Here is a 21,697-nt window from a genome sequence, read left to right as displayed (position 1 = left end):
TGGCTCACAACAAAGTTTTAAACTATCACATATTTCTTGCATTTTTTTGGAAAGTACCTGGCTAGCAGCACTGATTTTGATCTTTCTGACTAATGTCAAACAGTCTGGCCCATTTGGATAAACAGGCATTGTAGCTGTACCATGTGATGGAATGCACTGTTAGAAACAATCGAGGCTTTGGGAACCAAGTGGCTTTGTAGTGTTTGCCATCGTTAATCACACCGCCTCTTCATATGTCAACAACACAGTTTTTTCTATGTGTGTGTGTGGCTGAACTAGATGAAGTAAACTTTGTTGTGCCACCACTGGTTTTGTTCTCTGTGCCTAGTTTACAGTTGTACATGTTTTTGGATTCTCATTCTCTGCGTGGTTCAAACTGCAGTCTTTTTTGGTGTTCCCCCTGTGAAGCATTCTGAAACTCAAATGACTTTTAACCTTCTGATCGTAGCCCAACAAATTCTTCTCGTAGAAACAGCACAATCCTAAGGTCACTTCTGGAAAGCATTAGGCTCGCTCAGCAGCGGTGTAAACCCCCCCACCACCACCAAACTCCCTCTCCTCTTCCGCAACAAACGGGGGAGAGACAAGGAGGGGCACGAGTCTTATCAGTATCACCTCATACAGTAGGTGTTAAAATGCTGTGGAACTTATCTCATCTGATAGGCAAGAAAATGAATCGGGCCGAATGAAAGGGAGAGAAAAAAAGTTGTGTAAACACCTCCCTTCCTCTTTGCCTGTCATAGGTGACTGAGAAAAAGGCACACACACACACACACACACACACACACACACACTCACAAACACTCACAAGGAGGACAAGTTTAGTTTGTTTCCGTGGCCTTTAGCACCAGTGTGGCAGGTTTTGCTCTGAATTGTGAATTGCTTTTTTGTCTTTCTTAGCCTCTTGATCCGTTTTAGAATTCTTTCATGAATCTGTAAATAACCAGATTTTTAATGAATTACTTCAATAATCCAACTTTTAGATGTTATAATAGATTGATAAGACCTGCAAGGTTTACTGGCAGTCCCCTGGCTCATTCTGTGGTAGTGAGCAGGTTGGTAAAACTCCTAATTGCTCCTCCAGATGACGTTTCTAAGCCAAACTATCCCTTCTGGTGCGTTTATGTCATGTGTGTGTGTGTGCATGTCTTAGCTGAATATGTACCTCCGGGCAGCGGTGGCCCAAAAGAAATTTTTTTTCCACTTTGCCTCGCCATAACGAGGTAATTGCCTCCCGTTGCAGGGGACGACAATTAAACGGTCCGGGGCACAATGGGAGGTGACCAAGCCAGTGATCATAACACAAGAGACACATGTTCACCTCCCTGTCAGGGCTCTGCCTCCAGGGCGGACACACACTCTGCTATTATCTCGTTACACACATGTTTGGGAGAAGGAATTGGGGAGAGGGACTGTCATTATCTGCAATCAAGTGCACAAGCCTAGAAAGTTAAATCTGTCAAGAGTGAAAGGGATTGAGATTAATAGACGTGAAGAGGTTTTAAAAACTGTAGTGCTGAAGTGGTAAGACAGTCGTAACGTTTAGTTTAGGTAAAGCTCCAGACCCATTCATCACTTTCTCCCCAGTGAGGAATTTGTGACAAGAAGGAATATTTTTCAGCGTTATTTTTGCATCAAGTAAGATCTCTGATATGTGACGGTAGCGGAGTCTCATCCCTCGTTGCGCATGGTGGTCTTTAAAGGCCACGGTGGGGTGAGAATGTGGAATGTGGTGTATCAGGTAAATGTGTCCCCAGTCTTTGGGAACAAGCAACCATCTCTCGGCAGGCCTGTGAAACATTCCTGGGCTGTCTCTCACGTCTGGGCAGAGGGTCGGTGGGACGGAGGGGCGGGAGGCGAGCGGCTCTGAGCTTTCTGGGCTCCCTTTGTCTCGCTCAGCCCAAACCCCACCACACACACAACACAAACACTGCTCTCACTGCAGCCTCCTCTCTGCCAGCAGGCCGAGTGCCAGCCAAGCAGGAGGTTTGTGTGTGTGTATGTGTATGTGTGTGTGGTGAGGTGGGGGGATGGCAAGAGAGATAGCATTTGTTTATGCGAGAGATTAATTTGATTCATATTGCGTGGGGAGCTTCATCTGTAATGCAGATGCATGCTAGGTGCACACAAACCCGCTCGCTCTCTCTCTCTCTCTCTCTCACACACACACACACACACACACACACACACACACACACACACACACACACACACACCCTCTCTGACAGTGGTAACGTTATATCACCAGACAAATCACTCTCTAATAAGCTTCTGTACAAGTCAAGTGCCAGCTATTAAATAGAGTGTTAGCCTAAAGTGCAAATTGACTGCTGCAGATGAATGGCCTGTGGCTATGTTAGGTAAGTGAGCCAGGAGTGAGACAGCCCGTATCAATAGTATTGATCCCCCCCCCCCCCCCCCCCCATGGAAGGCCAAGCTGAATGGACGTACTGCTGTGTTTTCTGGCATATTTAATGTGGACGGATGAGGCTGTTAAGACTGTTTCATTTCTTTGGTTGTTCAATGCTCTTCTTCAAATGCAAAGTCTTTACTCTTCTTCTTCTTCAATCTCCAGAAACCTTGGCAATAACGAGCTGACCGACATCAACGTAGAAGTGTTTGCCAACCTCCCCAATTTACGAGAACTGTAAGTAATCACCGACAGGATGCACGTTAACATAACGAAACATTTAGAATGCACACACACACACACACACACACACACACACACACACACACACACACACACACACACACACACACACACACACACACACACACACACACACACACACACACACGCACACACATACTTGGCCACTGAGGAAATTGCTCTCCCAGGTAGGACACTTAAGACAAAAGGGCCTCTGACACTAAACAAGGCTCTGTGTTTCTTTGGCAGAGGTGTGTGTGTGTGTGTTGACTGGACTCTTTGTAATTGGTCTCTTTCACGATAGGACATCATCAGTTGGCACGCCGCAAACTCATGCACACAATTACTTCCTAATTGACTGCCATCAGGGTGTTTGAGTTTGGCCCCTTTAAAGCGATACGCCCCTAATTTTGCTTATTTTTTGATAGTTTATTTGAAGTTGTGGCATTCTGGAGATATTTGTTGTCCATGTACATGAAAACCATGTACTACATTATATAACTTCTATAACTAATCTACATTAAGTTATTTTTAGTTATATACGAATATTAACAGGTTCCTCTGAAGGGTGTTGGAAGGACAAAATAGGGCGTTATCTTTATAACTTAATACAGTTCATAGGGTACATAGAAGAAGCCCTGAATAACTGCCTTGCGGGACACCTTTCTACCCTGAAAATTGTACTTCTGACAAACTACACTGGAGGCTCAGGTGTCTCTCCAATGTTTGATTGTGAATGTATTTGTTTAATTGCTTCTCCACTTCCAACGTCAGGGCGTTATTCTAAACTGCAAACGTTGGTCTTGATACATTTTCATCAAAGGAAAAAACGCCAGAGGAACACGCACGATTGCCACTCCACTTCCTAGCAGCATCCTCGCATGTATTGCCTTGAACTAAGTCCAATTGAGAATAAAGTGGTGGTTTTCTATATTAAGCCTCCCCTCCACCACCCGATACTGTGGCCAATGCTGGCCTTGTAAATATTTTATATGGTGAGGAGAGGGCTAGGCTCTATGTCACTCAGCACCGGTACACAAGACGCGCACGCACACACACACACACACACACACACGCTAGCTGACGGGTGATACACACACTGGTGACATCTTTGGCAGGCCGGCCAGCCAGTCATACGCTCGCGGACATCTGTTTTACTCCCGTGTTATTTTGGGGTTTTTAAAAGGATGACTTGCGGCTTGCTTCGCGACACACGTGTTGAAATCTTTTGAATCACACAAGGTTTGATTGAATTTACTTGCATGCGATGGCTGGCATGTAGAAGAACAGCAACAATGTGGCACCGCTCACTGTGGTGTATTAGTATGACCCTGTGCTATTTTCATTCCACATTAAAAAAAACATGTCCTATCTGGGGCTTAAAGTAGGAATTTGTAGTATTTGTTTTTTACCCCGTTATAGTAAACTGCCTCTTGACCTCACAACAACCCGTCAGCCCAAGGGCTAGGCCACAGTTTTGTTCTCTAACCCACTGCTGTGTGTGTTTCTCATCTTCAGACGGCTGGACCACAATGAGCTGACCTCCATACCGGATTTAGGACAGGCTGCCTCCAAGATCGAATCTCTCTACCTGTGAGTATCGCCCCACTTACTACTTATTTGAATCATCCAGCTGCGTTGCCACGTTCACCTCAGAATGGCTCTTGAAACAGTCTGCTGGCACATGTGTAGTGCTGAGACGTACTACTGCATTTATTTGAGATACTGCAGTTTGCTGGCGTTCGGGGATCCTTTTCTGTGTCAGGAGTGATTAGTATGCGGCAGAGTATCTGATTCATCTTGTCTATAGCGGGAAGCGCTGGCTGTGAGGGTTGGCTCACACTGTGTAGAGTTCTGAGTCGATTGCTTCTAGTTGTGAAACTTTGCCTTTAGGGATTGCCTCCGCTGGCATCTCAGAGATTTGCAGCCGTGTGCGTGTGTCATAAATGTAAGCTCATTGGCTCTTCAAGAGGCCCAAGATCAGAAAAGTTTGGATACTTCACTCAAGCAGCAGTTTTGGAGCCAAGAAACACAAACGCAGTGTCTTAATGGAATTTTGCTACTAAATTAGGAACTACTTTACCCAGAAGTAACTGGAGCAGGAACTACAATGTTCCTTCAGCGAGCTCTTTGCTTACATTCACATCACGCTTTGGATACTGTGAAGCTTAAGAGTGTAATTGAGGCCTACTCTGTGATATTGAGGGGCCATACTACTGTCTAATGTTTAAAGACCTCTTCGTCTCTCACACCAGTATCCATGGCCATGGCAGTCCCATAAAAGTCCCTGTTAGTAAGAAGAGAAACAATCAGAAAATGGACCAAAACTAATAAAGGTACAGGTACAAAACTTATCTTAATGCTGGATATTTGATGGTGTGAGTTTCTGTGACGTTAAAGACCGTCGTAAGGAATGGAAGGCAAACAAAACACACACATCAATCAAACTGTCTCTCAGTCATGAATACTCTCTAAGATAAATATCAAAAGGTTGGAGCCGATAAAAGAACCTGAGTTACCGTCAAACAGAAAATTAATTGGCATGGTGTTTTTCTTGGTAAGTTTCCATCCCCACAGAATGTCTGCTTCCACGACACAAACACACACTTGCAGACTTCCACAAGAATGAAACACAGTTGCGGTGATCGTGTCTCATCAATGTCTCATCTGTTGGGCGAAACCGTGCCTGCCTCCCCCCCCTCCCCCATGTGGCTGTGGAACATTCTAACATCTCACTCAACCAGAAACAAGAAAGCTAAATCCTCCCCGGCTAATCTATTGCTGACCATTACAAACAGTCTGTGTATTTTCTTTCGCACCTTGCTCGCATGCCGGCTAACTCTGTGGTACTAAAAGTATGCAGCTGCTGGTTCCTGTAAAGTTACTCATCATCATATCACTTTCCGCGGCGAGACTCACGCTTTTCCTCCCCCTGTGTGTCATAGCCGGCTTCTTAGAAATGATCACGGCGGCCATAATTTGGTCCGTGTGTATTTTAAGACATTTTTAAACCTTTAGTGAGGAGACCGAAGGTTTGATCGATCATTTCTGAGAAGTCAAAACCTGTTCAAAATGTTGGCGCAAGTAAGATTGTTCTTTTGGATGTGTTTCTGTGTATGTGTGTGAACCTGTAGGAGCCAACATGAACCCCTGTTTACTTGGCTCCTGAGCCAGATGAGAGCAAGTTCACCTTTACTTGCGCAAACTGTGCAGAGTCGCACCCTTTCCAAGCGTCTTTTTTTGGCCTGACTTGAAGCCTGTTGCTAGGGAAAGGTGTGTAGGCCTGACAGGAGCGGGGGGGCGGCTAGAGGGAGGGTTGTAGCTTTACAAAGCCATGCAGCTGAAGTGAAGGCCCGCAGAAGCACTTGCAGCTGCGGCTGTCCATCAGAAGGCTTACAGTAAAATGGGTGACAGCAAGCACGGGAGGAAGTATGATAAACAGAGAGGGAGGAAGGAATGGGGGATGCGAATAGGGATCAGGGTGACATCACGGCCGTGAAGAAAGTGTGGAGTAAGCAAAGGGCAGGTTTAGAGCAGCAAAGGAAGGAAGAAGAGCAGGGGCGAGGTGTAATGCTCAGGGTTTTCACTCAAGAGTAAACCCAGCATACCCACACTCTCCCCTGCCAGCAACTGAGCTCTCTTGAGTGTGAGGCTTTGTGTATATGCGTCTGTGCAGAGGTAACAGTATAGGCAGCAGGTTAGTGCGTTCCTTTGCCATTGGTTTGAGAGACGCTGGAATGCCGTCTGACGACAGGTTTGTGTGAGACAGTGGGTACACAGACAAATAGGAAGCTCGACAGGGAATCTGCCTCCGGTCCAATTATGACCTGTCAGAAAGACTTTGAGGCCATTATTTGGGGTTGCTACTGTTTGCCTAGACTCCACGTGTGAAACTAGCTAAGCGCTGATGATGAACTCTACAGTCACAGGCGAAAGACACAACGGGAATGTTGCTAAAGCAGAGAGCAACAAACCTCTTTTTTAGTTAAGAAAGGAAGGATCTGTTGGGAAACACAAAGCAGGCACCAACAATGTGTTGTAAAGAAAGTTTGCAAAGATTAGATAATTTTTTGGTCTCAGTAATAGGAATATATAAATCGTGATACAGTGTCATAACATTTAAAAAAATTGCAGTTGAACAAAATGATCAGTGTGACCTTGTTCTCTTTGTGTATCTGTCAGTTCCGTGTGTGCACTTCTGCTTTGTGTAAAATGTCATAAACTGAATAGTTCGAAAGAAGAAGCAGCGTTGTTAATTGACAAGGGCTAGTTTATGTCATCAGGCTAATTATGACTTTCTTCTTTCTTGTTAATTTCGTTCCTTGTGGAAGAAAGACTCTCTCTCTTTCTCCTTTTCTACTTCCTATTGCTCTCCCCCTTTATTCCTTTCACTCACTTGGTTGGCAGCTCCTTTTGATCCTCTGCCGCTCTTGGGCCGGGCTATGCTGTGTGGTTGCTGCTGCCATCTTCAACGTTTCTCCACTTGCTGTGTTTTGTGTCGACCAGGGACCAGAGTGTCTCATGAAGGACATGGTGAAACAAAACCAAAAGACAGACAGAATCTCACCTGAACATTCAGAAGCTTTTGATGGAACAACCAAACCCATATGCAAGCACTCCATAGTCCCACAATGCACTTGGCCGGCCCGCTGACGTCCTGCAGACTCGCAGAATGCCTCAGCATGATGGCAACAAACATGCAACAAAAAAGTTTTAAAAACAGTGTCAAGAGGCAGCAGAGCAGCACAAACTTTCCCTTTGTGCTCATCGCCTCCCCACTCACCATCAAAGAGGCCTTTTAAAATACATCTGGATAGAAATCATATGGCCCATGGGACGGTCCCATTTTGAAATAATTCCCCTTTTGTCCCGATGGCCGGCTTCAAACGGGAGCGGACAGGCCGAACGATTACCCCAAAGATGACACTAGAAGCAAAGAATGGGCATTGCTAGTATATGCCACTGATATACATTCCATACATCAAAAGAGGCGTCAAAATGAGCCTGATAATCAGATGGTCAATGGGGGGGATAATGTGATATGGAATTAAGTGGGATCAAGGCACATCAGGCCCTCGGACATCAAAGAAAACCAGAGGGGAAGCCAAGCTCCCCTTTAGCAGAAATGTTGCTGGCCGTATGATAATCAGCTCTATTAAACACCAGTATTGTATGCATGTACTTCAACCCACTCCGTGCCCACTCTTTATCTCTCTCTCTCTCTCTCTCTCTCACACACACATACAGCTGGGCTCAGGCTGTGGGAGGGAGCGGGGGAGGGGGCGGGGGAACGCAGCACAGGGAATTTGGTTTTGAGTGGATGGAAGAAGGACGGGGCGAGAGAAAGAGTGAGAGAGGTCAACCTCTCCCACCAGTTTGAGAATGATCTGTTTTTCCCAGCAAAGGTCACCAGCTGTTGACCCCACCTCACCCAACTACCCCCCCCCCCCCCCCCCCACACTCTACAAGGCTCACTCTAGCCAAAGTCTACCGGTCTGTCCCGTGTGTGTGTGTGTGTGTGTGTGTGTGTGTGTGTGTGTGTGTGTGTGTGTGTGTGTGTGTGTGTGTGTGTGTGTGTGTGTGTGTGTGTGTGTGTGTGTGTGTGTGTGTGTGTGTGTGTGTGTGTGTGTGTGTGTGTGTGTGTGTGTGTGCAAACGAATCACCCTTAACCATTTCCGCCACTGTTTATACAGGTGGGCCACTGTGGTGTGAGCCCTCCTCCTCCCAGACTGTGTGTGTGTGTTTGTGTGTGTGTGTCCATCTGCTGGCTGAAGGCTAGTAAGGAAGGAGGGACTGACCTTGTTTTGACAGAGTTGGAGTGGTTGAACACCTGCTCTATCACTCTCTCTCTGTCGTACACATACAGTTCTGTAAAGTTACACTCATAATAATAATAAGAATTATGCAAAGTCTTGTCCTCTGTTGTTTTGGTGTGACAGGTTAGCTCTGAATCCATTTGGGTGAAATTAGGCCTCATCAGTTGTCTGCTTCTTGTGAAATGTGAGGTCAATATGTTTGTGTACGAGAGTGTGTGTGAGTGTGTCAAATAGGTAGAGGAGGATGGTTCAAGTGTTAAGGAAGGGAATTTCAACTAACTATTTCGGAAAGGAAGCTGGATGTTTGAGTGTCCGTCTGTTTTGTGTGTACCTAAAGTATTAACTTGACTGTGCGCTTTGCATTGTGTTTGTGTTCGCGTCTGTGTGTGTTTGCAGAGGAGTAGAGTTGTGTTTGGGTTCCTTATTTGCCTTATGGCCTTCAACATGCTTTTCTTTGCGCTTTGGACTTGCACGGGTCATTCCCTCTGGCTGTGCCATGGTGTTTCCCCACAAACTCTTGGGAATTGTCTTGTTTTCTATGTCTCTGTTCCTCTCTTTGTGGAATGGGTGCTGGTCCCACAAAATAACCCACCGCAGATGTTGGAAGACACATGACCCAAAAGCAGGACCAGAATCAGAACCAAAACTGTTTAGACCTCTGTCAGGCCTCTGGATCGCCCGGGCAAACCAGGCCGGACTGAATGGAATCGAGGCATCTTGAAATAACATCTCCTTGTGTGATGTTGTAAATGTACAATGTTTTCCCCTCAGCGTTGACAACTTTTGACAAACTAGGAGGTCTAGCGTTTTAATCCCTGGTGGCATATCTTAAATTATCTAACCTGGCCTATGAAACCTCCAGCTGTCTCAGTGAACGTATGCTTGAGCTGTTGAAAGTGGTTTTAGGTTTTGCCCTCCTGGTAGCTTAGTCATTAGTCCACCCCCTGCCTTTGTCCTGGGGAGATTAGGACCTAGATAGTGGCCAGATCTTCTTGAGAATCACACAACCGACTCTCTTTTCCATCACACACTGAAGCACTCTGAAAGCCCCCTTGAAGTGGCTCTGCTTGGATCACCAAGGCTTCATCTATCCAACGGCTTTTGCAGCTAAGCTCTGCAGGGAGAAGCACAGGTGTCCTTGGAATTGTTTAAAGAAGGCCAGCCTCTGTTTGGAAGCTCTTGAAGTACACATTTTTCTGGTAGGATGGGGACCACTTTGTTTTGTGTATCCTTCTCTCTTGTGTCTGAGTGGGCTTAGCGAAGCGAGAGGATTCACAGTGTGTATCATCCTACGATGATGGGAAAGGGACACTAAAGTTGAGCAGCGCACAATTTTTTTGAGGATGTCTATCGCTAATGTGTTTGTGTGCCTTATTTTGTTTCCAGACATCATAACAAGATCCTCAGTATCGAGGGCAGGCGGACCAGAGAGCTGGTTTCTGTGGAAACTCTGGACCTGAGCAATAATGACATCACAGAGCTGCGAAGCCACTGCTTTCCTGCTGGCCTCCAAATCAGAGACCTGTAAGTACAAACTTAGAGTGTTGCTGTGACTGAGACTATTAGTAATACCATGAAGAAAAGTCAGAGAAAAAAACAAAGCTTCAAAATTCTGCGTCTGTGTTACAGGTATCTGAACAACAACAAGATCAGCGTGTTGGAGCTGGGGGCTCTGGACCATCTGAGTTCAACTCTGCAGATCTTGAGACTGAGTCGAAACCGAATCAGTCAGGTCCCAGTCAGAGCGTTTCAGCTCCCTAGACTCACCCTACTGTGAGTACCACTGCATCACAGACATTTAATGACTTTCAGTGTGTGCATACACTTTAAAAGCAATTAAGGCAATACATGGATCTTTTTCTAATACTTTAATGTGATTGAACTCTGCACAAATCGAAGTATAGTTAATTAGAGTAGCAGGCCAAGATAATGCGATTGTAAATCAATCTATTCAGGCACATAAACGTTTTCATGCCACCTCCACGTGCATTTCCAATGTGCGACATGTCTCTCATACTCTGTGAAAGGCGGAGTACCGGATTGAATGGCTTAATTGCATTTTAACTTAACTTTACACTGCAGTGAGGACAAATACTTTGCAGTACTGAGTGCATGTGAACGTACTTAATGTGCACTGACTGGTTTCTGTTTAACTCTGACGGAACCTTTATGCTTTAACAGTTTGGAACCATTTTATTAGCCGAGAGAATTGAAAAGAATAAAGAAATTTGAAGGAAGGGGAGTTTGCATTGTGTGTTGATGTAGCGATGTGCTTTTAACATGTGGAGCACTGTTAGCGTGAGCTATACCTCTGGGGGCGGACAAGGTCTGACTCAGTCAACACCAGAGCCACATTATCGTTGATTTATTGCCTTCATCCATATCCTCAAAGTAGTCAGTTCATTCCCCATAGCATGCTCCATTATCTTTCTCCAGCTTCCCTCTAGCGTAGCAGTGAGGTAGACCCATCTGTAGCTCAACACCTCCATTCTAGGGGATGAAGGGACTGGCGTAATGGGAGTCTTTCCAAATATGGCTCCAGCAGTTCCCCCAGATGCCATTGTTGGTTAGGTGGCCCCGGTGACACTGTATCTGCTCACCCTCGTGGTGATGCACGTTAGACACAAAAGAGCCCGCGTGGATGTTTATCTTTGTGAACCTGAAGGCTTTTACAGTCTTCACTCTCACATGCCAGATGTATAGATTCACGGTCAACACGGCATGGGACATCTTACACAGTGGTCTTCTCAAATCTCCTCTTATTCATCTCTATTAAATTGAATCGCAGTGATGATCAAATGCTTTGCTACCACTCGCAAAGACATACTATGTTGAATATTTGTGAATACATGGTTCTCCATGTATGGGGAGACGGCAACAGCATGATGTTATTTTTAGGTGTTTGGTAAATTGCTTGTGGTCCTCCAGTGGGATTTAGGTAGCTTGCGTTGGTGGAGAGAGATGGCTGCCTCATGACTTGACCCTTGTTTGTAAGGTAAAGCTGGCGGGGATACAATGCTGGCTCCATGCCACAGGTGCAGAGGACACCACTGAGGAATGCTTGTTAAGTTGGGGGTTGTTAGGGACAAAATGCTCTAACTTTAGAGGGTAAGCCACAGGAATTCTTGGGTTTTAAGTTTGATGGGTGTAATATTCTCGTGTTACCCCACCGATCTAAAATTCCAAAATACAACAAAGGGTAAAAGCAAAAGTGTGATTTCATGCCTCACTGATCAGTTGCTAAATTTATGTTTGTGTGTTGGTCTGTTCACCCTCCCTGTAGTGATCTGCACAGGAACCGTATCCGTCAGGTGGAGGGTCTGACCTTCCAGGGTCTGTCCAGTCTAGAGGTGCTCAAGCTTCAAAGGAACAACATCAGCAAGCTGACAGACGGCGCCTTCTGGGACCTGGCCAAAATGAAAGTCCTGTATGTAAAAACTCATCTGCCACTTAATAATTGCACCTACATGTATGTGAAATTTACACAATCAACTGTAACTGTGACACTTCACACGTAATACAGTTTTTCTACTGACTGATCTTAAAAGTCTTTACATCAAGGTTCTCTATGTCCCAGCATGTAAAAACTGCAGTACCTAAGTCTCTGTGTTTCCTGTCATGCAGTCACCTGGATTACAACAGCCTGGCGGAGGTGAACAGTGGCTCCCTGTATGGCTTGACGTCCCTTCAGCAGCTATTCCTCAGTAACAACTCAATCGCCCGCATCAATCCTGATGGATGGAAGTTCTGCCAGAAGCTGAGGGAGCTGTAAGTAAAGTTCCAGCGGTTAAATTCGCCTGAACACCCAAACCCCAGTGCCAGATGTCCGATATCATGGAAAGACAACTTCAGTTGAAGTGGAGGGTTGTAAGAGAGGGCATTAGCAGCTACTGTTTCAAGCATTACACTGTTTTTGCGTTTATCACCAAATTTGAAACTTCAATTCTCCCAGATTCTAGATCGACCTACATCTAAGAAGTGCAACCATCAGCAAATGGCGAATGAGAGTTAATGTTCAGATTTAGTATGTCAACTTGTAGTCTCTGTTGGGATCTAAATCCCGTGCTGTGGCTTCGTCCCCACAGCCTGAGAACTCAACACTCCTCCTCCCCACCCATATCAGCCATCTACCTTAGCGAGGGTTAAATGACATTGTGCTTTAACACTCAATACGCTACGCTATTCTCAGGATAAGCCTGTTTATCCCATAATTAGAGCCGGGCTCGACAGTGCTTAAGCCCTTCTACAAGAGTTTTTGTACTCAGGTTTGAAGCGCTGGGGTTTGGCAAACTGGCATGTAATCCTCTGTCGGTCGTGTTGTGGTAATTACACTGAAGGATCGCCCCTGCGGCCTTTGTGTAGCAAATGAGGAGTTATTATCACGACTTTTGTGTCATGTTGACACGACTGTCGTATTGCGGCTGTAAAGTGCTGCGCTCAGTTCAGGCGTTGCTAACTGCGAGGTTGCCTGGGGTACTTGTGGCAGTCAGGAGGGATGGAGAGGTGGAAAGACTTATTGCCTCTCCTGCCGCATTCACGTTAGTTTGCTTTGTGTATCTCGATGTCATTTCCTATGCGCAAGTCTGTAAATGACAGATTGCTCCCCGAGGCCTGCCGCGTATCATCCTGCTAGCTCTGCATCCGTCTGCGGTTATATGATTTTATTACGCAGGGTCATGATGACCCCCGTCCCTGAGACTCGTCTTTATGAGTAGCCTGTTATTGCATTCCAAATGGAACAGGTTGAGCTGCTCATCAGGGAGAATCTCTCCACACATGACTGGTCAAGCAAACCTGAAGCCCGGTCCGCAGAGAGGGCAACAAATGCACAATACTGCCTTTGACCGCTGTTTGAAAGATACCCTTATGTGATTTATCGTCACTTATAATCAAAATTGATCAAGCAGGTATTGCGTACATCACTGCAATGCAAAATAACCAGGTGGCCATCTAGATCTTTTTTTATTCCAAATTCCTGAAACAATTAAATGTGCACAGACGTGGATGTCAGCAGACACGGTGTTGAGGAGAAGCAGCATGTTCTCCTGGGGCTTACCACACGCTCAAGTGGCCAAATAAATCGAGGTTGTAGATATGTAAGACTCCAACCAAGAATTAGGTTGATCCGTTTTGTCTGGTTAGGACCTCACTTAAGCTTCAACGTCTGCTAAGCTCATTCAGTTAACATCTTGTGGTGGAGATAAAAAAAAAAAGGCACAATGGGGAAAAACACATGACAGAGCTGCAAATTTGACATTAAATCAGCCATTAGATTTCATCAGAATGATGTTGCGAGTTTGCCCGAAATGCTCTGCCAACCTGTCATCTCCCTCCAGACCTCACACTGAACATTTCTCCTTCTTTTTCCTCTCTCTGTCTCTCTCTCTCTCTCTGTCTGTCTGTCTCTGTCTGCTTTTCTGTTTCCGTGTATTCCTCCACCTCTTACCATTCTCTCTCTCTCTCTGCTCTGTCTCTCACCCTCTCTCTCTCTCTCTCTCTCTCTCTCTCTCTCTAGGAATCTGTCATACAACAACTTAACTCGTCTGGATGAAGGCAGTCTGGCTGTGCTGGGGGACCTCCACACCCTCCGTCTGGGCCACAATTCCATCAGCCACATCACCGAGGGAGCCTTCAGGGGCCTCAAGGCGGTACGCATCCTGTAAGTACACACCCCCACCCCCCTTTCCGCAACCCCCTATTACAAAAGCCCCAGAAGACCCCACCAACCCTCACATAACAGATTTGCCCCTGTTGACGATGAGGCTATAGGATGGGCCACATGGGAGCAGTGTAAGCTGAGATGTTCAATATTGGTTTTTGCTTCTGTGATATTTGATATATGAGCTCTCACAGTCCCCATGGTTGGTTTTAGAAAGGCAGCTTGTTTGCTTTTTCAAGGCCGCCGCTCTTTTATCGTTTGGTTCTCATTTGCAAATCATGTTTATTCATGAGTGAATTTAGAAAGAGGTGTGCATGCATCGCCGAGGCAACTTCGTCCACGTCTTTTCTCTCTCTTCGGCTGTTAAGCTGTTTGTTTGTTTGTCTTGACCGATGGTTCTCGACCACTTTGGATGCACAAGTGTTCCGTCTTGCTTACCTCCCTCGAGACTCCCCCCCCCCCCCCCCCCCCCCCCCCCCTTTTTTTTTTTTTTAAAGCCATGAAAAGCTCAGAAGTTTTTGTTCTCTCTGATCCACTTTTTTGTTTTTTTTGTACAAAAAGCCCAAACTGTCCCGGAGGAAGAAAAGAAGGTAATGAAAGAAAGTCAGAGGAGAGATTCAGGGGAAAGGCTTTGGTGGGTGGGGGTTTGGTTCCTTACCAACCTGGCTCTCACCTCTTCTCAGTGAGCAAGCCAGAGGAAAGAGTTGTGCCCAAGCTCGCTTGACAAGCTCTCTGTCACATGGTGGGGTGACAAGAACTCTATAGACTTCCCTGCCACATGAACATCTACAGAGGGACAGTAGGAGAGGTGCATTATGGTTTCATTCACCTGCGGTTTGCACAATTTCAAGTTGATGGTGATGGATGAAAGAAACTTAACTAAACTCAACTATCGCCAAAAAGTTCAAAGTTCAGTTGAGGTGGATTTTGTGGCGATAAATAAATTACTGACATTTGTGGATCTAGATTTGAATTCAACCAGAGAAAGATAATTAAAGCTACAGCTTTACTAGATGGAAACCGGCATTGCAACAGAAGAGTCGCAAGAGAAAAAGCAGTGAAACATTCGGTCGTCACTTCCAGTTCATACAGACGTACTTGAGACTGTCATGGTTATTAATTCTCACAGAATGTTGACTTCTGAGCGCTATCAGAAAAGCAAGGCTTATGCATCAACATCAAACCTTACATGTGTTTTGGCCAAAGCTGGAGTGGAAGCACAGCGTCTGTCACTGTGTTTTCGTGTCCTCTTCTCCTCCCCTCTTCCTCTGTCACTTTTGCTCACCGTGTCTTTGAGGCAGGCCTAATCTAATCAGCAGAGGGGAGGATGGGGCGCAGGCTCGGCACTGAAAAGGAGCCGGTGGAGCTTTAATTGGGCCTGTGCTGCTGGCCGTGCTGGCATGGGGCTGGAGCCTGCATCGGGGTGTGAAAGCTCCAAACAAGTCAGCCGGCGCTCTAATTCGGCCACGGGGGTTGTTGGCTCTTCGGGGCCCCCCCGTCCCTCTGTCCGCAGTCCCTTCTGCTCTACGGCCCCCACACCACTGGCCTTGCTTTAACAAGGCAGCGGCCATTCACGTCCACCCAGCCAGAAAGAGTAGGAAATTGGCAGGCCCCAGTCCGATCCAACTGGTTCTTTTCAACTTCCACTGGCTGTGTTGCAGAGGGGGGACAAGGGAGGCTCGGGGAGCGGGGGAGGAGGAGGAGGGGTGCAGGGTGCTATTGTGGAGGTGTGTGGGGGGGGGGGGGGGGGGGTGACCGTCAACCTCAAAGGCCTTTCCCAAGTTTGAAAAGAAGTCTTTGGGGAGTGCAGCAACTCAAAATTCTCTGACTCTAAGCGCTGTTGTTTTTGCTTCTTGCTCGCCATTCACCAGTTGCTTAGTAGATCCTGCGAGGGGAAGCAAATAAAGTGCATTCAACAAGTGTTTAGTTCTCCCCCTCCCCAACACGCTGGAAAAAAAACAACAAAGCTTTTATTCACCGTCTTTGTTGCTCTCATGGAGCCTGTTCTCCATCTCTGCCCGGCCGTGCCTGAGCTCTGTCACTAACCTCATTAAGAGCACTGGCTTTGGTTCTGGCTTTGCCGTACCTGCCACCATCAGACGAACAGGCCCAACTGTCTGGCTCCCATGAGGCTTTGTGCTCTTGCCAATCTCCCCATGCCATCATGAATTATACATGTTTGCCTGCAGTGGGGTTTGCCTTTGCACACACACTTCCACACCCCCCCCCCCCCTCCCATGTATGCTACTCCACCCCTCCAAGGAAAGAATTTGCTTGGCTGGCAGAGCAGAGCGGTGGAGGGGCCCTTAAGGCCAGGTGCTGGAGGGGTAGGGGGGGGACGGACGTGGGTGAAAGGGGGGTAACCCGTGACTTCCAGCCCAGCCTCTGCCAGGGCAGTGAAACGCTTCAGTGCTGGCAGACCGACATCCCTCCTCTTCTTCTACTGCCTCTTTTCCCCTCCTTCCCCCCTCTCTTATGCCCTCTTTTCTCTCGTTCTCCACAGGGAGTTGGACCATAACGACATCTCAGGCACAATAGAGGACACCAACGGGGCCTTCTCCGGGCTGGACAGCCTCAACAAGCTGTGAGTGTCTCCCCTCTCTTTTTCTTTCTTTTCTTTTCTCTGCCTCTCCTTCACCATCATCCCCTCCTTCCCGCCCCTCTGTGATTCTCTGAGCTGTTCTTCTGGACCAGATAATCCACAAGGTTCCTTCCATGTCCCAACTCACGTCTATCTTAGCCATTCAAGGCCCTACAGGTTAGCAGTTTGAGAAGTCTTAACTTAGATGGGATTCTTTTATTTCCTTCACTTCATCCAGTGGAGGTCCACTCCAGTTTTTCTACAGTCCAGTCTTTCGTTTACTTTTATTATGCCATGGTTCCACTGTTCCTGAGACCAAGTTGGGTTTGTTTTGGTAACAAGAGACAACAAAGACAACTCTAAAATCAGTTTTTTGGGATTTACTGAACAGTCTTTGTTTCATCACCTCAGCTTGTAGAAAGTTCAATGTCAAAAGTTAGCAAGTTGAGAAATTGGACTTGGATTTTCTGGCACTCAGTGGCCGTGAGCAATCATCAACCTGCGAGATGAAAAGATGATGTCCAGCCAAGATGGTTCCCAGTGTGAGCACTTCTCCAAGAGAAAGAAGGGAGAAACAGGCAGAGAAAGGGCTTTTCTTCAAGCTGGCAGGGGATCCGTCCCCAATAGGCTTATTCTATTTCTCCTCTATTCCTCCACTCTTCCCGTCCCTCTTTCCCAGTCCCTGTTGTTAGGAACTGAGAGAGGGTGAAATTGAGGGTTGCATTCAGTCGTCAAACATCAAACGTCTCAAACGCCCCGCCCCCTGACCCTGCCCCCTTTTGTCAAAGCGTTGGCGGAAGCGGCTCGCTCAGTCCCAGCACTGGCAACACGCACATAAACCAGCCTAGCCATGGGAAAAAGAGACGCAGAAGAAGAGAGGGACGGGGTGAGACATCAAAGTGTCCACAGCGCACACTGGGTTCCCCCCAAAAAGCAGCGTGTCAATGCCACCACATGGGAGGGAAGTGGATCGTATAGATCTAAGCCGGATAAGAGGTGTTTCTAACATTGTGTCTTCATCCCCGCTTATGGAAATCGGACGGGACAAAACCTTTGAAAGACCTCACTTACTTACTGAGATGGTGTGTTGTTGGCCTGTTTGGGGGTTAGAAGTGAAAATTTCAGATGAATACAGATCAGCAAGTAACCCCTGCCTACTACGCTGACTCAGCACAACTGGCTTAATTATTGCTAGAATATAAGGATAACACTGACAAACGAGGTGTGTGCGCTGACAGGCGTGCTTCCACTTCCTGTCAAGTAAAAGCTAGGAGAGGAAGAAGAGGCGGATGAGGAGGAGGAGGAGGGCTGGGAGGCGGGTGATTGTGGTAAAGGATTGGACCGTGGTATCACAGGAATACCTGGCTGTAACCAGGCATGACAAGCACATACACATGTGCACACGCTTGAACGTATGTCCTTACAAGCTCCTGGTAGGGGGAAAAAGGATCCTGCCTCATTTAAGTCACCGCGTATCCTCCACACGCACACGCACACGCACACGCACACGCACAAGCACAAATGCATGCACATCAACCAAACCCCGCCCTGTCATCGCTATTAAATTCTAATAAAGATAAAAGTGGCCTTTGAAGAGCCCAGGTGCCCCCACCCCTTGACCCCATCCAATCTCCCTCACCCTTCCTCCTCACTAATCTCTGCTCAGTTCAGATTTCCAATACCTCACTCCCCCCCTGCTCTTATCAGATTCAGCTTTGCTAATTGTGCTTCTCTCCCTCTCCCTCTCCCCCCCCCCCCCCCCTCTCTCCCTCTTGATCTATCGGCACCCTTCATGTTTGGAAACGGCAGGACTCTGTTTGGAAACAAGATCAAGTCGGTGGCCAAGAAAGCCTTTGCCGGCCTGGAGACCCTGGAACACCTGTGAGTATCCCACAAAGCTTTGCAGCCACTCCTCCCGCTCAGTGAGAGAGAGTGCTGGTCGAGTTAGGAAGGGGTGGGGGCATTTGCCAAAAGTAGCTGGCAGAGAGGAGGCAGCTAGCAATTTAATAGCGTCTTTGTAAAAGGAGAAGACCGGGGCTTTTGCGAGGGCCCAGCTGCTGCTCCCTCGTTAGCCTAGCTCCAGCTCTCAACTTTGGCCTTTTTTTTTTTTCTCCCCTGCGTCCGCCCAGGCACAAAGTTACAGAGCATATGGTCCGCTTGCAGAAGAAACAGAATTCCTCTAAGCTCTTTCACAGGCCGTAGTCGTTGTGCATGGGGGCGGGGAGTGAGTGAAAAGTTGGCGTGTATCCTCCAGTCGTACATGTCTGGGCCTTTCCCGTCATGTTAAAAAAGTCATCTCCTTGCTAATTAAAGGTGTACGCTTGTTTGTGTGTCTGTGTTTGTGTGTGTGTATACTGTTTACTGACGGCCCCTTGTGTTATGTGCCAACAGGAACCTGGGGGAGAACGCCATCCGCTCCATTCAGCCCGACGCCTTCAGCAAGATGAGGAACCTCAAAGCGCTGTGAGTTATTGACACGTCCGCACTGCGAACGTGCCGCAAAACCACACATATGTTCACGTTCCCAGAAGAAACATTTAAATGGAACCCCCCCGCCCCCCCTTCCCCTCTCCAGTCTCATTCAGAGCGACAGTTTCCTGTGCGACTGTCAGCTCCAGTGGTTGCCAGACTGGCTGGCCGGTCGCGGTCTGCAGTCGGGTGTCAACGCCACCTGTGCCCACCCAGAGAGCCTGAAGGGCAGCAGCGTCTTCCAGCCCCCCTCTGAGAGCTTTGTGTGTGGTAAGTAGTGTGTGTGAGTGTGAGTTTTGTGTTCATGTGGGTGGGCGTGTTGTGCAAGAGGCGTTTAAGCCACAGATGGACCATACTGACAGTTTGGCGCTGTGCAGTTGTTTACATGCTTGCACATATTTGTTTGTGGTGTTTTGTTTACCTCAGACATGCTAATGGATCCGTCTGTGTGTTTTCTTTGCCTCTTTTGCATCCAGTTATGCATGAAGCAACACACACCGACACCTATTCAGTAAACATTTGCCTTATTTGACATTGGAGCACGTGTCTAATCTCTATCTTTCTTTTTTCCCCCCTCGTCGCTCTCAAACCTCTAGATGATCTCCCTAAGCCACAGATCACCGTGCAGCCAGAAACCACGGTGACGGTGCTGGGAAGCGAAGTGCGTCTCACGTGTACGGCGGCCAGCAGCAGCTCCTCCCCCATGACTTTCGCCTGGCGCAAGGACCAGGAGCTGCTGCGCCACGCCGAGACGGAGAACTACGCCCACGTGGGGGCTCACCACCACAGCGGCACGTCTGAGCCGCTGGGTGGAGCGGGAGGCGTGATGGAGTACACCACCATCCTCCACCTGCGCCACGTCACCTTCGCCCACGAGGGCCGCTACCAGTGCATCATCACCAACCACTTTGGCTCCACCTACTCCACCAAGGCCCGGCTTATCGTCAATGGTGAGGCCTATTTGACATTTCCAAATGTTATGATTTAGCTTCTGAGACATGAAAATAGTGTTTTATATCATCAAAACATCAAACTTCAAATTCCTCAACTGTGGTATGGAAATATTTCAAGTCCTTCATTTATTATTAAGGATGATCAATTTTCAACTATCAGGATTTGTCATCTATCCTGCAGCTCCAATGGAAGTAAAATAAATCAAAATAAACTGGGTCAAAAGAGCTTAGAATGTTCTGTCGTTGTTCAAAGCTCTGCATATATTTTGAAAGGTACAAATAAATGTCAGTCCCATGTCTCGTTGACGTGTGTGTGTGCTGATTGCGTCTTTTCCACCGACTCCAACGCGTCTTCACGCTGCACTTATCTGCGTTTCAGTTGTTCCGTTTGAGAGATGAGCGAGTGAGATTAGTGAGCTCTCCCCACCCACTCCTGTAAACTCCCTCTCCTCTCTCAATCTCGCCCCGCTCGGAATTTGGAACAAATCGATTCAGCGGCATGTCGGCGCTAAACAGGGGCCATCTCCTCTTCGCTCTGTCACTCTTCTTCGCTGTAGATGGAGAGTCGTTACTTAAAGTTTGGTTCCCTGCCCGACTCCACAGCACACCTCCATGCTTACCTGCGTGCAGTGGAGTAACGACAGTAGACGTCCTGTTATTGCGTGTTTTTGTCCACTCGTTGCCGCCTTGGCATATGGCTGCATTGTGATGAGTGTGAAGCACAGCAGGGGGGGGGCGGTGGTTGGTAATCTGGGCTTGTGACCAAAAGGTTGCTAGTTCAAATGCCAGGACCAGCGGGGAAGAACAATTTTTAGACCAAACTGAATCTAGACTGCACTAGGAGAGCACATACCTCCGCCAAGACCAAGTAGTCACCCAAGTATGACTCTGTCTCTCAGTGATAGGAATAAGCAGGTCTCAGGATTTCCATATGTAGTGAGGTCACATGTCTATCAGGCTTGGTTGTAGTAGACCTCATTCATACAATACAGCACTTTTTGAGGACTGAGCCACGCCCACACATGGGCAGAAATATCAACAAACAAACAGACAATGTGTGTCCGTCTTGGTCCAGACATTCTACATGCAGACAATTGTGACAATTGACCCAAAAGTTGTTATTGCACCACAATCGGAGTGTTGAAAGAAGTGACAGTCCTGCTATTGATCAACCAACACTCATCAAATCCTATCTTGTGTCTCTTGCAGTCCTCCCATCCTTTGTGAAGACTCCCAGGGACAGCACCATCCGGACCCGCAACACAGCCCGGCTGGAGTGCGCCGCCGAGGGTCACCCGGCTCCGCAGATCGCCTGGCAGAAAGACGGCGGCACGGATTTCCCCGCTGCCCGGGAGCGCCGCATGCACGTCATGCCCGACGACGACGTGTTCTTCATCACGGACGTGAAGCCGGAGGACATGGGCGTGTACAGCTGCACGGCGAAGAACACAGCAGGCACCGTCTCTGCCAACGCCACGCTCACTGTGCTGGGTAAGACGTGTGTGTTTATCCACTGCACGCTGCTCTCACTGTCCAAATATTATCCAGAGTTCATCCGGTTTATTT

At 47.5% G+C, this 21,697-nt stretch overlaps 1 protein-coding gene across 1 annotated transcript in view; it reads left to right on the top strand.

The window, feature by feature from the left end:
• Positions 1 to 21,697, top strand: part of lrig1 (leucine-rich repeats and immunoglobulin-like domains 1) — a 37,931-nt gene that overhangs the window by 10,890 nt on the left and 5,344 nt on the right. Inside the window, exons 2-14 of the mRNA XM_076156783.1 lie at positions 2,576 to 2,647; positions 4,172 to 4,246; positions 9,856 to 9,993; positions 10,099 to 10,242; positions 11,753 to 11,896; positions 12,094 to 12,237; positions 13,985 to 14,128; positions 16,632 to 16,712; positions 18,519 to 18,590; positions 19,101 to 19,172; positions 19,285 to 19,448; positions 19,775 to 20,128; positions 21,341 to 21,622. Coding sequence (XP_076012898.1) covers positions 2,576 to 2,647; positions 4,172 to 4,246; positions 9,856 to 9,993; positions 10,099 to 10,242; positions 11,753 to 11,896; positions 12,094 to 12,237; positions 13,985 to 14,128; positions 16,632 to 16,712; positions 18,519 to 18,590; positions 19,101 to 19,172; positions 19,285 to 19,448; positions 19,775 to 20,128; positions 21,341 to 21,622 — 1,886 coding nt within the window. The remainder of the gene's footprint in view (positions 1 to 2,575; positions 2,648 to 4,171; positions 4,247 to 9,855; positions 9,994 to 10,098; positions 10,243 to 11,752; positions 11,897 to 12,093; positions 12,238 to 13,984; positions 14,129 to 16,631; positions 16,713 to 18,518; positions 18,591 to 19,100; positions 19,173 to 19,284; positions 19,449 to 19,774; positions 20,129 to 21,340; positions 21,623 to 21,697) is intronic.

This window comes from Genypterus blacodes, unplaced genomic scaffold (assembly GCF_046128005.1).
Source record: "Genypterus blacodes isolate CSIRO-AG114 ecotype Tasmania unplaced genomic scaffold, CSIRO-AGI_Gbla_v1 ptg000070l_1, whole genome shotgun sequence".
NCBI classification, from domain to species: domain Eukaryota; kingdom Metazoa; phylum Chordata; class Actinopteri; order Ophidiiformes; family Ophidiidae; genus Genypterus; species Genypterus blacodes.
This window is presented reverse-complemented; position numbering and strand designations above follow the sequence as displayed.